General features: G+C 42.4%; 1 protein-coding gene across 2 annotated transcripts in view; it reads right to left on the reverse strand.

Annotated features, from left to right (window-relative positions):
* The window catches only part of cfdp1 (craniofacial development protein 1), a 65,403-nt gene that overhangs the window by 39,476 nt on the left and 1,621 nt on the right, over window positions 1-24,306 (reverse strand). For both annotated transcript variants that reach the window (XM_046306964.1, XM_046306953.1), the window contains exons 3-5: window positions 23,630-23,852; window positions 23,362-23,492; window positions 21,653-21,778 (exon numbers count right to left, since the gene is read on the reverse strand). In XM_046306964.1, the coding sequence (XP_046162920.1) occupies window positions 21,653-21,778; window positions 23,362-23,492; window positions 23,630-23,852 (480 nt within the window). The remainder of the gene's footprint in view (window positions 1-21,652; window positions 21,779-23,361; window positions 23,493-23,629; window positions 23,853-24,306) is intronic.

The following is a 24,306-nucleotide window of genomic DNA, read 5'->3' on the forward strand; positions in this document are numbered from 1 at the left end:
TCTAGTAAAAAACCATTGAACTCACAAGAGTATAACAAAATCAAAAACAGCTAATTAAAAACATTTGACAGGTCAGGGAATCAGCCTAAAAATCCTTCATCAGTGATTTAAAAACAGCAATCGGGACAAGATCTTCCAGTTTAAAGGTATTTTGTCAGGTGTTCCAAGACGATGGCGCAGAGTACATAACCCTTTTACCAAATTCAGTTCGGACATTTGGAACAGTTAGCAGGATAAAGTCCAGCGAACGAAGAGAGTACCCACCACATTTCTGAACAATAAAAATGCACAAATAAAAAGGTAGTAAACCCCAAATGGCTTTGTAAATAAAAGTATACCAGTGACTGAGCCCACGAGTGACTAGAGAAGGCCAATTTCTTGTCCCGGAATCCCGCTTAACTGACAGGTTAGTCTGCTTGAAAGAGCTGCTAACCTAGCAGCATCTACAGAGCTGGAACCGTTCATTTACTTCTCCAGACAAAGAGGGTTCCATAGGAACACTTATCTGGGACTAATTTCATTATCTTGATGGCTACTGCTAGCAGCTTAGCTAGGTTAGCAGCTCTTTCAAGCAGACTTTAACCTGTCAGTTAAGCAGGATTCCGGGACAAGAAATTGCAGTCGTAGCTGTTAAAAGCTAACCGCTTCGCGTAATCCATGCAAAAACTAGTTCGGAGTTTGGAACTTGAAGCTCTCATTAAGTTTGTTGATGACCCAAAAGGTGGTAGGCCTGATCACCAACAACTATGAGAAATCCTATAGAAAGGAGGTCCTTGACCAGGCAGTGAGGTGCCAGGACAACAACTTTTCCTTCAACGTCAGCAAGACAAAGGAGCTGATCATGGACTACAGGAAATGGATGGCGGAGCACGCCTCCAAACACAGGCTGTAGTGGAGCGGGTTGAGAGCTTCAACTTCCTTGGTGTCCACATCACTAAGAAATTAACATGGTCCACGACAATGCCTCTTCCCCCTCAGGAGGCTGAAAAGATGTGGCATGTGCCCTTGTTCCTCAAAAAGTTCAATAGATGCACCATTGAGAGCATCTTGACAGGCTGCATCACCGCCTGGTATGGCAACTGCTTGGCATCCGACCGCAAGGCACTACAGAGGGTAGTGTGTAAAGCCCAGTACATCACTGGGGCCGAGCTCCTTGCCATCCAGGACCTCTATACCAGGCGGTGTCAGAGGAAGGACCTAAAAATGGTCAAAGACTCCAGCCACCCAGTAAACTGTTCTCACTTCTACCGCATGGCAAGCGGTAACGATGCACCAAGTCTGGAACCAACAGAACCCTGAACAACTTCTACCCCCAAGCCATAAGACTGCTAAATACTTAGTTAAATAATTAACCAATAGCTACCCGGACAATCTACATCGACTCTTTTGAGTCATCACATGTGCTGCTGCTACTGTTTATTATCCATCTTGTTGCCTAGTCACTTTATCCCTAGCTATATGTGCATATCTACCTCAATTACCTCATACCTCTACACATCACCTTGGTACTGATACCCCGTGTATAAAGCCAAGTTAATGTTAATTATTGTGTCTTTATTCCTTGTGTTATTATTGTTCTACTATTTCTCTATAGTAAGCATTTCACTATTAGTCTACACCTGTTGTTTACGAAGCATGTAACAAATAAAATAGTATTTGATATGTTGCGGTTACTGCTCTTTATCTATCCTGTTGCCTAGTCACGTTAACCCTACCTTTACACTGAGTATACATAGAAAAACTGACCAGGTGAATCCAGGTGAAAGTTATGATCCCTTATTGATGTCACCTGTTAAATCCACTTCAAATCAGTGTAGATGAAGGGGAGATTACAGGTTACAGAAGGATTTTTAAGCCTTGAGACATGGATTGTATATGTGTGCCATTCAGAGGGTGAATGGGCAAGACGGAATATTTGTGCTTTTTGGTTATGGTAGTTATGGAATGGGTTACGGTAGTAGGTGCCAGGCGCACCGGTTTGTTTCAGAAACTGCAACGCTGCTAGGTTTTTCATGCTCAACAGTTTCCCGTCCAAAATGGTCCATCACCCAAAGGATATCAAGCCAACTTGACACAACTGTGGGAAGCATTGGAGTCAACATGGGTCAGCATCCCTATGGAACAAATGCTTCTTGTAGCCATCAATTTAATTGCTGCAGCTTCCTACTGGCAATGTTGCCCACTTTTCAGTAGCAAACTGCTCTAATTATTCAAGGTTTTAGACGTGCCCTCCAACAACTGCAGTTTTCAGATCTCGCAGTCCAGTGCGTCTTCTTGATCCATTCCAGTTTTTTCAGGTGTGTTTGGGTTATTGTCCTGCTGGAAGACCAACAAGCCCTAGTTTTTGGACACTGTGTTGAACATTGCACTCCAAAAAACCTTGATAATCTGCTAATGTCATTATGTCTTCCACGTTCAAGGCACCCAGTACCAGGAGCACCAAAGCAACAACAACACACTCAACCAGGCAAACAAACAACCAAATACACATACACACAAATGTACACACAGAGTAAATGAGTTACATGTTGACCAAACCGGCTCCGCTCGTGCGTCCACATGTTTATTTTGTCTATTTCTACCAGACGTGTTCATGACACGCAGACTAACATACCAAAACCAACTACTGTATATTATTTGGGGACAGGTCAAAACAACACAAACATTCCTGGACATTTAGTTAGCTTGCTGTTGCTAGCTAATTTGTCCTGGGTATTTTTTTTGCGCTGGATCTTTGTAGATGGGAGAGGCAGGACTTGCAGCACTTCAAGCATCTAAAATTTAACCGAGTTCTATTTTTGCGCCTGGCTACACAGAGTTATTGATATGCGCGAGCAGTTAGGATAAAATGATTGATTCACATGTGTACATTCATTTTGCAACATGCACACAATGCGGTCGGTTTAGTCAGCATGTTAGTGTTCCTGTTTAAACCCAGTGTAACTGATAGGAGTGAGTTACTCACTGGGAACCATTTTGTGCCTCGCAGAGGCGCTTCAACTTTAAGAATGTTCTCACAGTATCCCCGGGGAGAGTGGATAGCTCCTCCAGATGTCTGTGGCTATGAGGAGAGCATGCTGGACCCCTAAAACACACATGCACAAAGGCTCCCTGTTAGGGGTTCACCCAGCTGCTCCTCACCCTCTCCAGCAGACCCAGGCCAGGAGGAAGTCCTTGAAAGGATAATACACTTCCTGCCCATTTAAAGGCCATTGGCAGACCTCCTCTCACAGCTCAAGACTAATAGAAAAACCATGCAATTTCCCCAAATCAGACTTCATATGGATAACCTCTTGACCTTTTACGGTGGAAATTTGTGTAGAAAAAGAGAGGTGATGACAAGGTAAATCACAATTGGGGAAGAAGAGGGGGACTCGTTGAGTCCCACGGTCACCCTGGGGTGATTTAGTGCTTCCAACCCCTACTAAACATTGTGTTTGAGCTACAGACTTCTGGGTTATTGTATTTGTCTATTTCTTCTATATACATGGATACCAACCATTAGCTTGTGAGATTAATAGGGGTGAGCTAGAGTGGTGTTAGTGAGACAAGGGCGGATCCCGAAATGAGATCAAAACGTCTGTTAACGATTTGAGCTACAAACTGTTATGACCCCACTATGAAAAGCTTAGACTCTCACGAACACACAAATGAAGCACAAAAGCCACACAAGAGTCAATAGAAGGTAAAGGGTTCTTCTACTTTGAAGATGATATGAAATCCCAAGACATAGTATAATACTGTAATAAGCTCACATAGTTGCTGTCACAATCTCCAAATATCCCACTGAGCAAAACATTTTATAAGGTGGTGTAACCATGAGCTTAAAGGACATGTAATGAGAGACTGGAGTGAAGGTTTTAAAGGGATTTTCTTGACCAATTCATGTCCATCTGTGGAATCTTTAGGTGAAGAACATGCAAGAGCATCTCAGTTTGTTTCCCTTCACAAATATCTACCAAGAAGCATAACAGAATGCTCCCTATGCTGTCAGTTTCTGATGTTTTTAGGTCATCATGGTACACTCTTAGACGCCTCTTGGCTCTAGACTACAAAACACCCTGTGCTGTGCTGTCATACTGGTGTGTCAGATAACAGAGGAGAGTGAATGAGGGGGGGGGGCAGTGAAACTGTGTGTTTAGTGTTCCCCAACACAGAATCAATATTACCTCACTGGTCACCCGACTGGGCAGAGTGTACACGCACCAAACAGAGGGCTGCTTCTCTATGGGTGCCTCCGACAAGCTCCTCAACAGTTACTAGGACACCACAGAACTCTACCTAAACCTAAACATAGAGACTTCAAAATAAGATATGGCACACAGCTTTATAGATGGTGGTGCTTGTACAGCAGGGTTCTATAAAGAGTTCTCATTAGTATATGTGTGGATGCTCTTTCTGCATCTTAAAGACGGTAGTAGGTCTTTTAGCACACTCTCATTACAAACATAGCAATGTGTACCACTCATACATAACCAATGGTGGAGAGATGCACCTGATAGCCCTGCTGAAGCATAACACCATGACTGGTCCTTCACTTGGGTGTTCATGTTCCTAAATCCACTCATCTTCCCCACCTCTCTCCCTCTTCACTGACAACTCCTCAGACTCATCATCCATAATCTCTGCTCTATTATTACTCATTCACTCCCTCAGTCACACGTCTCCTCTCTCCCTGGTCACTACTGCTGCTGCCTCTGACCCCACTTACCCCCCCTGACCCCTCACCCCTGGAGGCTTCTCTCAGAGCTCTAAGGGAGGTGGGAAACATAAGTGAGCTACAGAGTACCAGAGGATGGTCAGCAGCACGCAGTCCAATGAGAAGGGGGGAGACCGACTGTTTTGAAAAGCTGTGAATCACTTTGTGCCAAAATTGACTACAAAGTGTAAATATGATCATTTTGGTGGTAAAGTCAGTTCTCTCTAAAATGGAGTTTGGAACATCTGTACATCACACTGGGTAAAATAAAGTTGGGTTTTGATTTGATGATGTCCATTTGCCCACTAACATGGGGTGAACAGCTGTAGTGATTGCTCTCTATCCAACAGCATAGTGAGACAGACCTTCCCAGCAGCTCCGACTGTTTACATAAGGCAATACGTTGCACGTTTCTTAACTTGAGAAATACTGCACTAAACACCATAGTTAGATGTCAAATAGCGCAACTACAACATCCACGTCCAAAATATAAAAATTCATCAGATTTCTTGAGTTATCTTAGATTTCCTCTGGGGATTTTGAGGAAGTGAAATAGGCTTCCGCGTCTACAGTGTCTCATGGGGGACACAAATCATTAACCAAATGTGGAATCGATCAGGAAACACACCACGAAGACTAAAATCCTATTTTTCTAACGAACAACAGAAAAACACACGTGCTAATCGGCATGTTCAGTGGCTCTTTAAAAGGGCAATTACGCCACTTATCAACCTCATAATCTCCAGCACCAAACCAGTGTCTACATATGTGAGAACAGAGCATTTCTATAATCTGTGGTTAAAATGATATGAAACGTCCTAAAAAAATGATCCCCCTTGACATTACAGGGTAGGATTAAAAATACATTTTCAAAATCTGGAATGAGTTTCTAGCCAAAGGGAGGGTATTTGATGATGTCATCATTGTTTTTACTTTTTATTATAAATGTGCTTTTTTTCAAATATGTTGACATTATTATGCTGGAAATAACGAACAGGAGGCTGAAAAGTGGTGGAGTTGGCCTTTCAGATCAAACAGAGACGAGCAAAGAGTGTAAAAAAACAATAATAATGAAGAATTCATAAGAATGTTCTGATCTGGGAGCAAAGAGTTCCAGTCACGTTCAAACTCACACATACAGGGAAAAACATGTGAGCGCACACACAAAATTGAGAAGTGTGTATAGACAGACATATCCCTCTGCCCTGGGTGTAGAGTCAGGCCAGACTTAAGTGTATGATAGCTTTCCTCACCATCTCTGTAATAACAATGAGCAGGTTTATTTTTAGGCCCCTGAGATTTCCCTCTACAATTAGAAAAGCAGGCCTCTAAGTTGAGAATATATTGCAGACATAATTGCTATCGCTCACACAAATGTGTGTGTGCGCACCCTCACTCACACTAATACAATCACACAGCGAACATAGGTGATACACACAAATATACAGGAAAAGATCAACACAGGCAATTGCCCTGTTTTCCCAGCCCTGCTGGCCTCTTAACTTACACACCATAACACAGGCTTATGCATAGACAGCTACAGTCAGCAGGTATGATTTTAATTAGCGATCATTTTTCATTCTCTTTCCTCCAGTCATTTTTTTCGTACTTATATTTTATTATGTGAAGCACTTTGTTACTTGTATCGGAAAGCGCTATATACATAAGTTATTATTATTACTGTGGCCCATAGAGAACAATGGTTGATTATTAATGTCATTGTTAACACACTCTCTCTGTGTTAATGACATTGAAATCATACATTAAAAGCATCTTTATAAAAGTATGTCTTCAGCAGGGATTAAAAAGAGGCACTGAATTTGCAAGGCTGGAAGACCATTCCAAAGCCTAGGGGCCCGGTCAATGTTTGTTTTCAGCCTAGACTTTGGAATCGTCAACAGTGTCCTGACAGGGATCTCAGGCTTCGTCCTGGTATATAGGGAGACAAAATATCAGAGATATTGGATGGGGCTAAACTTAGCCTTAAATGTGATTAATACCGTTTTAAAATGTTTTCTAAAAGTGACTGGTAGGCAGCTAAAATATGTGTGATATGGTAGAAATGTCTGGTGCCTGTTAAAATCAGAGCTGCAGCATTTTGAACTAACTGTAGACAATGGGAGTGATTTTTTTACTGAGACATATACAAAAAGTTACAGTCATCTAGACGTGAGGAAATGAAAGCATCTATATAGTTTATATACCGCTGTGTGCAGAGCTGTCATCAAGGCAAAGGGCTGTCATCAAGGCAAAGGGTGGCTATTTGAATAATATTTTTTGGTTACTACAGGATTCCATGTGTGTTATTTCATTATTCTAGTTTAAAAAATATAATAAAACAAATGAGTAGGAGTTCTAAAACTTTTGATAGTGTATGTGGACACCCCTTCAAATGAGTGGATTCGGCTATTTCAGCAACACCTGTTCTTGACAGGTGTATAAAATTGAGCACACAGCCATGCAATCTCCATAAACACACATTGGCAGTAGAATGGCTTTACTGAAGAGCTCAATGACTTTCAACGTGGCACCGTCACTATGATGCCACCTTTCCAACTAGTCAGTTCGTCAAATTTCTGCCCAGCTAGAGCTGCCCCAGTCAACTGTAAGTGCTGTTATTGTGAAGTGGAAACATCTAGGATCAATAATGGCTCAGCTGCGTGCTGAAGCGCATAGCACGGACAAATAGTCTGTCCAAGGTTGCAACACTCACTACTGAGTTCCAAACGTCCTCTGGAAGCAACGTCAGCACAATAACTGTTCGTCTGGAGCTTCATTAAATGGGTTTCCATGGCCGAGGAGCCACACATAAGCCTTAAGATCACTATGCGCAATGCCAAGCATCAGCTAGAGTGGTGTAAAACTCACCACCATTGGACTCTGGAGCAGTGAAAATGCATTCTCTGTAGTGATGAATCACGTTTCACCATCTGGCAGTCTGACAGACGAATCTGGGTTTGGTGGATGCCAGGAGAACTCAACCTACCCGAATGCATAGTGCCAACTGTAAAGTGTGATGGGATGGGGCTGTTTTTCATGGTTCGGGCTAGACCCTTTAGTTCCAATGAAGGGAAATCTTAACGCTACAGCATACAATGACATTCAAAGTTGTGCTTCCTACTTTGTGGTGATAGCAGGAAAGGGCCTTCCCCAAACTTCAGCATGACAATGCCCCCATGCACAAAGCGAAGTCCTTATAGAAATAGGTTGTCGAGATCAGTGTGGAAAAACTGGACTGTCCTGCACAGAGCCCTGACTTCAACCCCATCAAACACCTTTGGGATGAATTGGAACGCTGACAGAGCCAGGCTTAATCTCCCAACATCAGTGCCTGACCTCACTAATGCTCTTGTGGCTGTAGAGAAGCAAGTCCCCCGAAAGCCTTCCTAGAAGAGTGGAGGCTTTTATAGCAGCAAAGGGGAGACCAACTCCATATTAATGCCCATGATTTTGGAATGAGATGTTGGACAAGCAGGTGTCCACATAACTTTCAATTCAGGAAAACTTTCTTTACATGCAGCTCAAAGTTTAGGTCAGGGTCAAAGAAGACACCAAGGTTTCTGGAAGACCTTTTTTGTCAGACATCCAACATTTGATGTCGGCAAAACACTTGTGAAGGGTAGCTACGCTAGCTTGGTCACAGGGTCTGATTGGTAAATAAAGCTGTGCGTCATCAGCACAGCAGTGAAACTGAATGTTATGATTGCAGATGATGTCAAGCACGTACAGAGAAAAAAGGATGGGGCCCAGAATTGACCCGAGGGACACCATAGTTAATAGGTGCTGGGGACTCTACTGAGCCACCCATACTCACTGAGAAACGTCTGCCACATAAATATGACTGGAATTAGTTGAGGGCAACACCAGAGATTCCCACCCACCTCTCCAGCCGATGAACAAGGATGTTATGATCAATACAGGGGTTTTCGTTTGCCGGTAATAGCTGGCTTTTGTCTGTATTTTTTTTTTGAAAAGCAGATCATTCAAATCCCATTTTGCAATAATGTTGTTTTTTTTTTGCCTATTGATGGAAATACCAGTCGAAGTAAATGCATTTGACTGGTCATGGTTATCATTCTACTCTATAGGATAATTCACATAATTTAGTGGAATTAAATTGGCGTGTGTGTAAAGAACATTCATTAAGTATCTTATTTATCACAGTCAGAGCTCTGGATAGTGGCCCGAGTTGAATGACCCTTCAAAACTATTTTTCCCAGTCAGAGCTAGTTTTTTGTTGAACACACTGAAGTCAGAGATTTCCAAGCTCCCAGTTGTTTTGAACGCGGCATCAAACGGCAAACGGAAGGCAGCCTTCATCAGCGCGTCGCACACCACTTTGTAACATGTACTTAATTGTCTGAAACCTGAACGTTTTAATACATATTATGATGCATGTCTCTTTCCAAATTTAGAACTGATATTTTCATCTCGGTCACATGAAACCGCTTGCATGTGCAGTGCCCTTTTGACAACTGTGTTTTGCCGCTAATTGCATTATGGATGGAACATGTGCGTGTAGCCAACTGCCTTGTGCGTATTGCTGCGCTTCTAATGTGAAGAAATAATAGTTATCAACATTTTAAGCTAAACATTCTGTTGTATCAGACACATTGCCTTTTAACCTTTTTTTATGTAGCCTAGGCTACATGAATTTAGGATCTATCGTCCCACAACTGTTCCAGAGTCCGTTTGGAATAGGCCATTTTATCTTGACAAGTTGATCGATAGAATAGGTAGCCTAAACCTTTCTACTATAGTAGATCGGTGGAGGAAAAGTACATGTGGACAGTTACTCTAACATGTTCAAAGTGCACGTCAGAATCCGGTAAGAAGGACCACACATCATTGCATCCTCGACCTGCATGTTCTGTTAATATGAATTTAAAAAGAAAATGAGAGCTGCACACTCTAGGAGCTCAGATGCAATAATTGAATAACTAACGTTTATGACAAACACTGCGGGTCACTAGTTTGTATAGTTTCAAGACACACAGGTGTCTGTAACCACGGCCAGGTGTGGCTTGATTTCATTGATTCATTTACAGATATAAATACAACATATAAAAAAGCATCAATGGATAACATACGATCATTTTGGCTACACAGGCCAAACAATTACAATGAATAGCAAAAATCACAATAATCACAGGAATGGCTTCAGATCAAAGTCTACGTTGAGACCGAAGGGAGCAATGGTCTTTAAATTATAGATCCAGGCAGCCTCTCAGTTTGACAATAAATTGTCAAGGTCACCCCCCAGGGACGGTGACGTGTTCAATACCAACATAACGAAGGGACGAAATATAGTGATTTGTTTCCAAAAAGTGGGCCGCAACTGTGTACGTAGAGTTTTTGCACCCAATGGTGCTCCAAAATCCCTACTTTTAATTTGCGCTTCGTTATACCCACATCATTTTTTACCACAAGGATAAGTTATTAAATAACTGCCTTAGTGGAGCAAGGGGCGGAGCCAGAGGGGTGTCCAGGGTGGCACTGGACACCCCAGACATCTGATTGGCCACCCCGGGTGCCACCCCAAAATGTCATTCCCTATTGGCAGTTTGACGCTGATTGACATCTCATACATTTACATTTGATTGACTTATCCAGAGCGACTTCAAATTTCACCTGACATCCAGTGGGACAGTCACTTAACAATTGAAAGAAGGGCATTATTTTTGGGGTTTCAGGTGTCTCCGGAAGGTGGTGATTGACTCGCTGTCCTGGCGTCACCTCTTTTCAAATCGCATTTTTCAAATCGATGACGAGAAAATATTAATGTTGGTTGGGAGATACAGAAGAATAAGAAGAACAAACAGAATGAGAGAATATTTCCACAGCTCCACGGGGTCTTTTCGCGATTGGTGAAAGCATCATATTTGAAGTAAGTTTTTAGGTTTAGCATCGGGTTTAGGTTTCCTGAACAACTTTTACAACAGTAGAGTCGCTGTGTAAGTTAATGTTAGACCTTTGACTCCATTAACAAACAGTTAATCAGTTAAGAGATCGGTTCCCAATTTAGCCTAACATTATGTTTACATCTGTGTTAGTAATACACGCATATAAAGTGCGGTGTCGTAAGTTATAGTATACGAGTGCTTAACTAATGTGGGGTAACTAGTAGGCTACAGCTGTCAGTGTTCAGCAAGTTAAAATCCATTAACTCAAGTTAGATTTTCGTACTTGAACACAAATCAAACAATTGTTATTATCAATCTGTTAACATTACTCAAAAGATTACCACAATTTGCAGATAGCCAGTTTGCTATCGTAAAGGTGTAAGACATTATAGCTAGCTAAGTTACTTAATGCCGAGTAGGGCTAGCCATGATCTAACTAGTAACTTAGGCTGGTAGTTGATTTTAAGGTATAGTTATGATAATGGTGATTTGTAATTAAGATTGAACTAAAATGTGGGTAATTGGATGCTTAGATGTAACCATAGACTGACCCTATGCAAAAATATGACAATTAAACATGAAAAGAAAGGGAGAGATATCAGACTTCTGTTCCTAAAGGACCCAATGGCAGGCCAGGCCTATACTTTAAACTACACCTTTTAGTTAGCAGCTGTTAATATCTCATCTTGTGGATCCCTTAATTATACATTTCCATAGAGATATGACATTATTTAACGTGTATTTCAGACATTACACGATCCAGAGAAGAGGGTCCTGAACAGCCGTGTTTGAACACATTTCCCAGAACTCAGCATGGTACTAGGAAAAGGGCTTTCAATCCATGGCTTGAATATTCTGTAAGTCAAGATTCGATTTATTGTTTCGCCTGTAGTTGTTTTTCTCTGCCCAATACACCTGAATCTGCCTTCACATCACAGTCAGGGTTTTGTAACTGGAAAAAGGCGCTGTTTAAAGATTCTGGGTTTAAGCTCCATTCGAAGGCAGAGCATCATATCAATGCTATGTATGCTTGGAATCAGCATAAAAGGGCTATTGACAGCAACTCATCAATGTTAGATGTCATAAATGAGGACCAGAAAAAGAAAGTGGAGGACAGTGCAAGATTTGCATTTTATGTGCACTGTAATGCACATTGTTTGAATTTAGTTCTTGTCGATGCTGTAAAATCAGTGCCTGAGGCAGTTAATGCTATAAAGCAGAAGCTTTATAATGTTCTATTCTGGCTCGTAAGTTCATCTCAAGTGGCTTGCAGTTCAGAAAGAGCTCTATCCACAGCAGCAGCACAGGGAACTACAGAGACTTACGGATGTAAGGTAGATGCAGATACATGGCATGCCGTAACCTGAGGGACAGGCTTCCAGCAGTTCTGAGAGTGCTACAGGCTATCACACTTGAAAATAGATCAGTGGAGGTAAGGGGTCTTCTTTCTCAGATAGATTTACATTTCATAGGGCTTTTAGTTACCTTTTGTGAAGTGCTTGGTGATGCCAAATGTCTTTCTGACCGGCTCCAATCAAGCTCTCTTGACCCAGCAAGGGCTGTGGACCTAGTAGGTGCCCTTACAGACACATTACAGGACTACAGAAGTGAGGGTTATATTGGAAAACTATGGAAAGAGGTTGAAGATATGTCAGAGCACTGCAAAATAAGTGTAGAAACAGTGTGCAAAAGACAGCCTAAAACAAGCGTAAGATTTCACTACTCATTGATGATGACCACTGTAGGACAGACAAATAGTGACCAAAGTGATAGTGAAAGTTTCCAAAGAGATGTTTTATCAGGTGCTTGACAGTCTCACAGCAGAGGTGTTTTTCAAAGAAGAATTGCGAGATAATGCAAGGGGTCCAGTCTCTTAACCCAAAGAGGACAACATTCTTAAATGAGGAGCCTGTTTGCCTTTGCTCAGACCTTTGAGTCAGATTTAGAGGACCTCAAACATGAGGTTCATCAAACCAAGCGGCTTCTTGATATGAGAGAGAAAAGTGGAAGGGACAGACAGTCTACTCTCCTCTCCTTGACTTTGTTGTTTTTCTAGAACCTTATAAAAGAGGTCTTCCATGAGCTATTTCGACTTTGTAAGATGTCTGTTGTTACACCAGTCAGCAATGCTTCTTGCGAGAGAGGCTTCTCAGCTTTAAAACGGATTAAAACCCACCATAGGACAACAATGGTTGATGACAGGTTAAGTGACCTCTGAATCCTCAGTGTTGAGTCAAGGAGGGCACGCTCCCTCAACATGGATGAGTTTGTGAAACATTTTGACAGTTCTCAACAGAACCGCAGAATTATGCTGTTTTAAATCTTACCTAGGATAATTTGGCACTTAGGTGGTCCCTCTGGTCATGATTAAAACCTGCACTGTGTACTAGCTAGTACACTGACATTCTAAAATTATAAATCCAAAGGGTATCATGTCACACAGATTTCATTTGGTCTTGATTAGGCCAATTCCAAAACTTTTCTTTGATATTAGTGAACATAATATATATGACCATACATATGATACTGTAAGTTTATGATCCTGTAAATATTGATGGGCACCAAAATTATTTTTAAAGTCCATTTCTCCTTTTGTGTTTGTGTGTGTGTGTGTGCGTGCGTGCGTGAAATTGAGCTGCAGTTCCGAGGTAGAGACACTGACTATTCATAGTATGTTAAAGAATTCTAGTGAAGTAACCCTTTTGGACCACACTATCTGCCACACTGAAGAACTTCAGGTTAAGTGAATTATCACTTCTACCTCTAATCAGCAATCATACAATTCATTCATGCTCCTTAGATGCCAGGTTAGGGTTACACACTCATAGGGTTAGGGTTACACACTCATTTTCTGTCATGGTCCATGGACCCCCTGAAGTAGTCTTGGCCACCCCATGTATAAAACTCTTGTCCCGCCACTGAGTGGAGCACGTCGCCTAAACGTGTGTGCGTTTCTTTCGCCTCCAGATGAACCTGCTAATATAAATGACCATATTCTAAATGTGTTTTCTGTCATTCTGAGCTCCGTGGGTGGAGGCCCTAATCAGGTTACGTGTCCAATGCATGAATTAAAATGTTGCCGGTCAAATGTCCAGCTCCACATTTTCCTAATGGAAACCTTGGACCAACAGTATCAAAAGCGGGATTAAGATCCAAAAGAACTAGAATAGAGAAGTCACCAGCATCAGCAGCCAACAAGGTCTTTACTCACTTTCAATAAAGCAGGTTCCATACTGTGCAGTGAGCCCTACTGGAATTCTTCAAATAAGTTCATACTCAAACAAGCCACTAATTACTTGAAAACGACTTTTTCTAAAAATCTAGGATTTTAAAAAAGCAAGTTTAGCGATAGGTCTATAATTACACAGTGAGGAGGGGTCTACAGACTGGTCTTTTTAAGGAGAGGTTGAACCAGAGCCGTTTTAAAATAGTCTGGAAATGAGCCAGAGGTCAGGGAGCAATTTACAATAGACAGAATGTTGGGGTCAGCAGTAGGCATAATAACCTCTTATAGTAGTCTAGTAGGGATCACATCCAAGGGGCAGGGGGAGGTCGCCATGTAAGCTACAGTATCAAGGAGGGACTCACATGATATTTGCTGAAAGGAGCTAAAGGAAGCAGTAGACAGCCTCAGAGTAGTTGCCTCAAGTGCCTCCTGACCAGAAAAGCTGGGATGGTGTCGACTACTGTCAATCTGGAATCTAATATTTTCTATAAAGCATCAGAAAACCTCTTTGCAGAGACCAAGGGATGTGAGCATGTCATTCTTAGTTTCTACTGGTGCCACTGAGTCTAAAGCAGCCTGACATATGTCACTGAAACTGTTCAGCAAATCATGAGTGTGATGACAAAGAGCATGATCAGTAGTAGGGGATTTAAAAGCTTCAGTACATTTATTAACAGTTGTGGAGTTAATGATGCCAGAGAGTGGGGACAGACGTTTTTAAGGAGGAGAAAGCATTTTAAAAACAATACTGAGATGGTCAGAGAGACACACATCAATAGTTTCCAAGTTATCAAACCATAGGACAGACAGCACGAGATCAAGGGGATGGCTTTTGTTGTGCGTAGGTCCCTGTGGCGTAGAGCACAAAGCTAAAGGGTTCTAATAGGTTAAGAAACGCCCCAGATAACTCATTATTTAGGAAACACACAGGAATGTTTAGAATAATAACTGTCATAATTAGGCGCAACCAAAGAGGGCAGGTAGGAGAATTCTGCAATGAACAAACTATTAGGTTTAGAAGGGTGGTACACTAAAATATACAAGGAGGCATGTTTCTTGTTCAAGTAAAAGATAAGACTCTGAAATGAGGACATTCTTCCACATGACACCGGGCTACATATATACTTGTCTATGAATGATTGCTACTCCCCCACCACAGCCAGGATTTCTGTCGATAAGAAGGGGCTGGAGGGATAGATTCATTTAGATCAGGTATTCCCAAACTGGGATACGCGCAATGCCGTCGGAGGTACTCCAAATAAACATTTCATTCACTTTTTATTTTTTGTTATTACATAAAATATATTTTAAAATATTCACATTTTCAAACAGTACATTTATATTTTCCCAACGGGCCTATACATTTGGGTGAGGTTTTTTTCTCACCTGAGTAGCCTCGTTTCACTGCCAAAAATGAAATTAAACCATCTAGTGTTCAGTGAAATAACAACACAATGTCAAATACAGGTAGTCTAATCAAATAATGAACATCCAATCACATTAACCATTACTCAATCGCAGGAAACCTTCACTCTTGTGCAGACATTTAGAAAGTTTTTTGAGCAGGAATAAAGATGACTTTTGAGTAGTAAGACATGAATAAAAGCAACAGATACCATTAATAAGAAGGGCTAAAAGAGTCTTGTATGGTGAGCTACCGAGTGGCTAGGACAGGCAAGCCCCATACTATTGTGGAGGACTTCATTCTTCCTGCTACCGCAGATATGGCTGGGACAATGTTGGGGGAAAAGGTAAAAAAAAACTATACAGACAATGTCTCCACCAAACAAAACCGTTTCACGATGCATCAGTGACATGGCAGGAGATGTTTTGAAACAATTACTGTTTTGCATACAAGCCAGTGAATTCTATGCATTACAGCTGGATGAGTCAACAAACGTGACGGGCCTGGCACAGCTCCTGGTATATGTTTGTTACGTTTATGAGAGGTCAATTAAGGAAGACATCCTCTTCTGCAAACCACTGGAAGCCAGGACAACAGGAGAGAATACTTTTTTAAAGTACTGGACAGCTTTGTGACGTCAAATGGACTTTGGTGGTCAAGGTATTTTGGTAATTGTACTGATGTTGCAAATGCCATGACAGGAAGACATAGTGGAGTGGTAACGTGCATGCATACACTGCAGCATCCACCGAGAGGCTCTTGCTGCCAAGGGAATGCCTGACAGCTTGAACAACATTTTGGACACTACAGTGAAAATGGTTAACTTAGTTAAAGCAATGCCCCTAAATTCTCGTGTATTTTCTGCATTATGCAGTGATATGGGCAGCGACCATGTAAAGCTTTTACAACATACAGAAGTGCGCTGGTTATCAAGGGGCAAAGTATTGACACATTTTTTTTAAAATTGAGAGACGAGTTTAAAGTGTTCTTTACTGACCAGAATTTTCCCTTGTCTGACCGCTTGCATGATGACGAGTTTCTCCCATGACTGGCCTATCTACGTGATGTTTTTTCTCGCCTGAATGATCTGAATCTAGGATTACAGGGACTCTTTGCAACTATATTCAATGTGCAGACAAAATTGAAGCTAGAATTAAGAAGTTGGAGATCTTCTCTGTCTGCATTAACAAGGACAACATACAGGTCTTTCCATCATTGTTTGATTTGGTGAACTGTCAAATGTGATATAGCGAAGCACCTGAGTGAGTTGAGTGCGCAATTACTCTCCCGAAACAGATGACACAAATAACTGGATTCGTTATCCCTTTCATGCCCTGCCTCCAGTCCACTTACCAATATCTGAACAAGAGAGCCTCATCGAAATTGCAACAAACGGTTCTGTGAAAATTGTATTTAATCAGAAGCCACTGTCAGATTTCTGGATTGGGCTGCGCTCAGAGTATCCTGCCTTGGCAAATTGCACTGTTAAGACACTGATGCCATTTGCAACCACATACCTATGTGAGAGTGGATTCTCGGCCCTCACTAGCATGAAAACTAAATACAGGCACAGACTGTGTGTTGAAAATGATTGAAGACTGAGACTCTCTCCAATACAACACAACATTTGCAGAGTTATGTGCATCCTTTCAAGCACACCCTTCTCATTAACCTGTGGTGAGTTATTCACTATTTTTGATGAACAAATAAGGTTTTATATGTAAGATGGTTAATATATTATATTATTATTTGTGCCTTGGTCCTATAAGAGCTCTTTGTCACTTCCCACGAGGTGGGTTGTGACAAAAACTCACACTCATTCTTATGTTTAATAAATGTATTGTATAGTGAGTGTGTGGCAGGCTTACAATGATGGCAAAAAAAAACATTTGAGAGTTCGCTGACTCTGGTGCTAGAGGGGGTACGCAGCTGGAGGTTGAATGTTTGAAGGGGTACGGGACTATAACAAGTTTGGGAACCACTGATTTAGAGAACTGAAGTCCTTGGTTTAAGCCAAGTTTCAGTAAGTATGAAAATATCAATGTAAAATCAAATAACAAAATCATTGCATATGAATGACGTATTTAGAGATCTTACATTCCATCTTGACATGGATTGCTGCCGGATTGACAGAGGTATTCAGGGGATAGAGGAACATAAATGAGGTTACTTACAGTAACTGTACTACGGGGGATAATATGCTGTCCATGTCCTCTGTGTCACGTTGGTAAAAAATTATTCGGGACACAGGAGCAGGAATGCGTAATAGTTTTTTTTATTGTACCCAAATTACGGCGTGCCGTGGAAAGGCACGGGGATGAAGACCAAACAAACACGTACACAAAACACAGGGTTGAGTCCCAAACAAACACGTACACAAAACACAGGGTTGAGTCCCAAACAAACACGTACACAAAACACAGGGTTGAGTCCCAAACAAACACGTACACAAAACACAGGGTTGAGCCCCAAACAAACACATACACAAAACACAGGGTTGAGTCCCAAACAAACACGTACACAAAACACAGGGTTGAGTCCCAAAAAAACACGTACACAAAACACAGGGTTGAGTCCCAAACAAACACGTACACAAAACACAGGGTTGAGTCCCAAACAAACACGTACACAAAACACAGGGTTGAGTCCCAAACAAACACGTACACAAAACACAGGGTTGAGTCCCAAACAAACATGTACACAAAACACAGGGTTGAGTCCCAAACAAACACGTACACAAAACACAGGGTTGAGTCCCAAACAAACACGTACACAAAACACAGGGTTGAGTCCCAAACAAACACGTACACAAAACACAGGGTTGAGTCCCAAACAAACACATACACAAAACACAGGGTTGAGTCCCAAACAAACACGTACACAAAACACAGGGTTGAGTCCCAAACAAACACGTACACAAAACACAGGGTTGAGTCCCAAACAAACACGTACACAAAACACAGGGTTGAGTCCCAAACAAAAGGGCGAGGAGTACCTTGAATAATTAACACACGGAACGAGACCAGGAATCATCTGCGCAATTCACAATGGTACGAAAGCCAAAACACACAGCACAGGTACTCACACGCACATTGTAACAATAATGGAGAGCACCATGGTATACAAATACTAATCAGTGGGAAGAGGGGACAGGTGTGCGTGATGAAAGTTCTGGAGGAATCCGTGACACTCTGGTGCTAATTATGACAGGGAGGACTGGAGAACTAACAGACCCAGGCCGTCAGTCTCTAAAACAGTTCGCTACGTTGCTGGAAATAATTCTGGAACCCGTGCAGTTAGGGTGAATCCAGTATCATTTAAAAGAGTGCTGGCTGCTCCCAAAGCAAGTCAAAATTGTCAAAGAAAGTAGCCCAGAAGCTGAACTGGTACACTCACCCGTTCCCTCATTGAGAAAACAACAATAATACATCTGGTGAATGAATCAAGATGAGCTGACATATAGTAGGGAAAGAGAGGGCTGTGTTGAGACAGATGATGTGCTGCTCTCTGGTCTATTCCAAGCTCCCAGCCCAGACTCCCAGACTGACAATCACAGAACCTCTATCTGACCCTGCCAGCAGGAAACAAACTCTCCCAGGATAAGCCCTATCTTCTTCACAAGCAGACCAGACTATATGTGTGTGTATATACAAGACTACAGTAGGTGCAGTAGAAGATATCCTTACTGTTGTGATACAGTAGCGATGATGATGTGTGCGCAGTCACGCATAAATGTGTGTGTGTTGTAAGAATATGCCCTAATGTGTTCAGACTCAATGTTACCCGGCGTTGAGTGGTGAGGTAACACCACGGAGACAGAGAGCAATCAATCAACCAATCATTAGAATTCCCAACAAGCCGCTCTAAATCTCTGTGGCATGCTAATCGATAGCACTTAGCCTTCACCCCCAGTATTATGCAATGCCACTGTGGTCCACTGCTCTGGCAGACTATCGCCCTGCCACACACACACACACACACACACACACACACACACACACACACACACACACACACACACACACACACACACACACACACACACACACACACACACACACACACACACACACACACACACACACACACACACACACACAGGACTACCCACAGAGCATGACAGCAGGTCAATCAAATCTATAAACACAATTGCTCTCAATTAGATCAGGGATTGATGAAAAGTTGGCTGGTATTTTTAGGTGTGAGTGCACAACTATGACGCCTTATGCAACAACAGCGGGCTTTTATATGGTCCAATACTGTAACCTTGATATTGGCTCCCTGGAAGCGATCTATAAAAGGAGGAATGATAGAAAATTGAGAGTGAGAAAGAGTGTGTGAGAAAAAGACCGATGGAGGGAGACGGGGAGTGAATAGGAAAGCAGACGAGTGATTTTCTGTTTGCTGTAAGGGCAGTCAGCAGGGCCAAATTGGGGTGCAGTGGCTACTAGCTAGGTGCAGTAGGAGCTCAGACAGACAGATAGACAGAGCTGAACAGTATGGTACAGATGCACATGTTCCTTTAAGAGAGGCTGCACTCAATGGAGATCACGTGTCTGGGGCCTGTCCTGCTGACTCAGGCCTTCCACTCCACTGCTAACCTCAAATCACACAGGAGGGAGGGGGAGAGAGAGACAGAGAGGAAGGCTTAACTCAACTTAACAGGACTCAGGAGGCAGAGACAGAGAGTGGGGGTGGAGAGGGAGGGAGAGAGGGAGAGTGAAAGAGAGTGCAAGAGAGGATGGGGTGCAGACAGGAAGGTAGAGGGAGAGCCGAAGATGGAATAAATAATGAAGGGACAAAAGGCGGGAAAATGCAACAACACAGTCCGTACAGTCAACACTTCTCTGCCTCTCGTTTCAGGCGGGAAACTAGTGGTTGTAACATCGGATAGAGAGAGCCCCATGTGACCTCCGTGACAACATAGCACCCGCCACCCTTATGTAACAAACGTTATCTCAACATCCTGAGAGTGTTACGAGCTGATAAAAAACAACAACAAAGTTGGTCCTGTCCCTGCAGCAGGCTGTGATATGATGTGGTTCAAAGGCGGGGTAATTAACTTAATGGGTCTGGTCTACAGGGATGATGAGGGAGGGCTTCTGACTGACTGATGGCTCCTTCCTGTTGTCGTACTATAGGTAAGCCCTCCCTCTCCCCTCATCTACAACAGGAAATGGCTCTGGACACACTGTACATTCTGTAAGGGAAAGATCACTACCTGTCTGGACACAAGCCACCGCCTCAGAGGAAAGACGTGTAAGGTAATTAAACACCATGGAAACGGAGGGAAGTAATGCCATGCAGGAGCGGGATAGAGGAGAGCAGAGCAGCTGGAGCTGTCATAGCAAGACAATGATACACACAATTATAGTACACACACACATACGTCACACAAGGGACACTGAATGTACAAAATATTAGGAACACCTTCCTAATATTGAGTTGCACCCCGCCCCATTTGCCAAACACAACAGCCTTAATTGGTCAGGGCATGGACTCTACAAGGTGTCGAAAGCGTTCTACAGGTATGCTGGCCCATGTTGACTGGATGTCCTTTAGGTGGTGGACCATTCTTGATACACACAGGAAACTGTTGAGCGTGAAAACCCTGTGCGGTGTTGCATTTCACACTCAAACCGGTGCGCCTGGCACCTCCTACCATACCCTGTTCAAAGGCATAAATCTTTTGTCTTGCCCATTCACCCTCTGAATGGGACACATACACAATCCATGTCTCAATTGTCTCAAAGCTTAAAAATCCTTCTTTAACCTGTCTCCTCCCCTTCATTTACACTGATTGAAGTGGAGTTAACAAGTGAGATCAATAAGGGATCATAGTTTTCACCTGGATTCCCCTGGTCAGTCTATGTCATGGAAACAGCAGGTGTTCCTAATGTTTTGTACACTCAGTGTATATGCACAAACACAACACACAGTGATATCAGAGCAGTGTGAAAGGCGAGGCGTAATCCCACTCCCTGGCTTCTCAGTAGCAGAGAGAGTGGATGACAGGATCAAAGGCTTGCTGTAGGAGCTGTCACAAATCAATGGAGAGAAGCCTGGGAGGATTGCCCTCATGTCCTACACACAAGCCTTTTACAGCCTATTCAAACATGTCTGTGAAAACACAATTGGCACCACTGCCATTTGCACATGCACACACACATATAAATGAGTCATAGGAAGTTGAGTGATGGGAAAATGGAAATCTGACTGGGTTCACTACCTATTTAAAAAGGAATGCTGGTGAAAGTAGATGAAGCAGTATTTCACATTATACTGTACCGTAATTTAAGCAGTGGCAGTACTTCTGTTCATATACATCTAAGTGATATTTAACTTCTATACTAGTCAGACACTTAGAGAAGGAAGGGTGATGTAAGGTAGTAACTGTGGAGGCGGGTGGGGGGGTGTACCTGGGTCCAGGGGTGAGGGAGGAGGGCTCTGGTCTGCTGGGTATAGTCCACACATCTGGTGTTTCCTCCTTGGACTTCAGAAAGCACTTGGCCTCCTTGGAGTCAGCATCTACCTCTTTGGTTACTCTGAAGACAGTAACAGGCAGACTCTTAAACCCAGGACTGTATTAGTGGCCTCAGTCTAATGAGCATAAGTAGAGATCAAATTACATAACACTGTACATTTCTCAAGAAAAGGACACACAAGGACACACACACACACAACAAGCCTTGGGTTGCTTTGGCACAAACAAATTGCCAACCTCTCTCTAATGCCACTTAATATAATGTTTACATACCATACATTACTCATCTCATATGTATATACTGTACTCATTTAAACTGCTGCATCTAGCCATCTGTATGTAATACATGTATCACTAGCCACTTTAAACTATGCCACTTTATGTTTATATACCCTACATTACTCATCTCATATGTATATACTGTACTCGATACCATCTACTGCATCTTGCCTATGCCGCTCTGTACCATCACTCATTCATATATCTTTATGTACATATTCTTCATTCCTTTACACTTGTGTGTAGAAGGTAGTTGTGGAATTGTTAGGTTAGATTATTCGTTGGTTATTACTGCATTGTCGGAACTAGAAGGACAAGCATTTCGCTACACTCGCATTAACATCTGCTAACCATGTGTATGTGACAAATACAATTTGATTTGATTTAATTCTCCCTCACACACACACACATACATACACATAAAAACATAGCCCCAAAATATATGTATTTTTAAAAACCAAAAACCGACATGGCCGATGTTTCATTAACCCCTTAGGTTGGTCACTGTTTACAAGCCAATAAAACCAACAAATATGTTTTCTGCTTTTGGTTGAGTCCCTCCCTGGTAGTAGGTTTGGCCGGAGTAGGCCGTCATGTGAATACGAATTTGTTCTTCACTGACTTGCCTAGTTAAAAAAAATACAAAATTGTACAAGAAACCCCTCCCACACATGTGCACTTACACACACATGAATCAACACTTTGTAATAATGAGAGGACATTCCTTTCCTTCCATCTCCTGCCAAGTGGACATTTTTGATGCATTTTTTGTCTCTGCCTCTCACTCCTCTGTTTCTTCTCCCTTTCCTCCTTAAACCATGCAATCATTTCTAGCTCTCCCTTTACACAACCATGCTCTACTGGATCATAGTCTTCTAAATTCCTCAAAAGAAACACTGCACCCCATCAGATATAATAGACAGTCCTCTCTTCTCCAATAGGACATAATGACAGGGATAGGAAGAGACCAGTCCAACATTAAGGTCAACCAGTACATCCTCTGGGAATACATTCTTTAAGAAGATTGCATCCATTAGGGTGATAATGATAATCATATGTTGCAATGATTTCAGGCTTTCATAGAAAATAAGCAACGTCCTTTAATGTGTTTCATATTACATAGATAATACTACTGGTGAGACCCTGACTAATCTAAAACCACTTTCCCAGGACAATTATTTGGCCTGTAAACTGACATGTGTTGTTGTAACTCAGAAATGTAATTGCGCCAGTATGCTGTGGAATGCAGACACTTTCTCAGGATCATTATGTGAAGGGTTCAAATGTAAGGTTGCACTGCCATCTGGTGGTCAAAGAATGTACTGCTACCGGTATGTGAGCAGTGCACCAGTGGTCTAAACTTACCGGACCTCTTCCCCAGCAAAGTCAAAGACCTTAGTGATGGTGACTTTAGAGGGCTCTTTAGATTTATGCTCTAAATGATGATGTTCTGATGGGGCCTCAGTTGACTTCTTCGGTCTGTCTGTGGGTGCAGCCTGGTGAAGATTGAAAAACAAAAACAAATGTTAGACATCATAGTGTTCCAAAGAGTAAAAACTTGACTCCAATGCAAACTTGACTCATATGCCTGGATGTCTCTATGGGCAAGATGTCTGTAGATTTGGTACAATACCTGCTGTTTAGTAGTAGACTGTGGTGATGGAATAGATGGCTTGGATTTGGGACCAACATCACTCAGAAAACTGGCCCACAAATCATCTGCTTTCTTCTTCTTTTTCTCTTCGTCCACCTCCTTCTTGGGCATGGAATCAGAAAACTCTCCCTCCTCCTCCTGCTCCTCCACACTGCCATCCTGCTCTGTCTCCTCTAACTTCAGTCCTCCTTTCTTTCTTTTCCTATGAGGATCGCCAAAGAGAGTGGTAGGAAAATAACGTAAAAAGATGGTCATCAACCGATTTCAGCAGACTAGCTTGGAAATTACAATAAAAACTGAGCAAAACAAAGCAATCAATGCACAACTTCACCCTCAACACAAGGGCCCTACAAGGGTGCGTGCTCAGCCCCTCCTGTACCCCCTGTTCACCCACGACTGCGTGGCCATGCATGCCTCCAACTCAATCATCAAGTTTGCAGACAACACAACAGTAGTGGGCTTGATTACCAACAACGACGAGACAGCCTATAGGGATGAGGTGAGGGCCCTTGGAGTGTGGTGTCAGGAAAACAACCTCTCACTCAACGTCAATAAAACAAAGGACGTGATCATGGACTTCAGGAAACAGCAGAGGGAGCACCCTCCTATCCACATTGAAGGGACAGCAGTGGAGAAGGTGGAAAGTTTTATGTTCC

This window comes from Oncorhynchus gorbuscha, linkage group LG02 (genome assembly GCF_021184085.1).
Source record: "Oncorhynchus gorbuscha isolate QuinsamMale2020 ecotype Even-year linkage group LG02, OgorEven_v1.0, whole genome shotgun sequence".
NCBI classification, from domain to species: domain Eukaryota; kingdom Metazoa; phylum Chordata; class Actinopteri; order Salmoniformes; family Salmonidae; genus Oncorhynchus; species Oncorhynchus gorbuscha.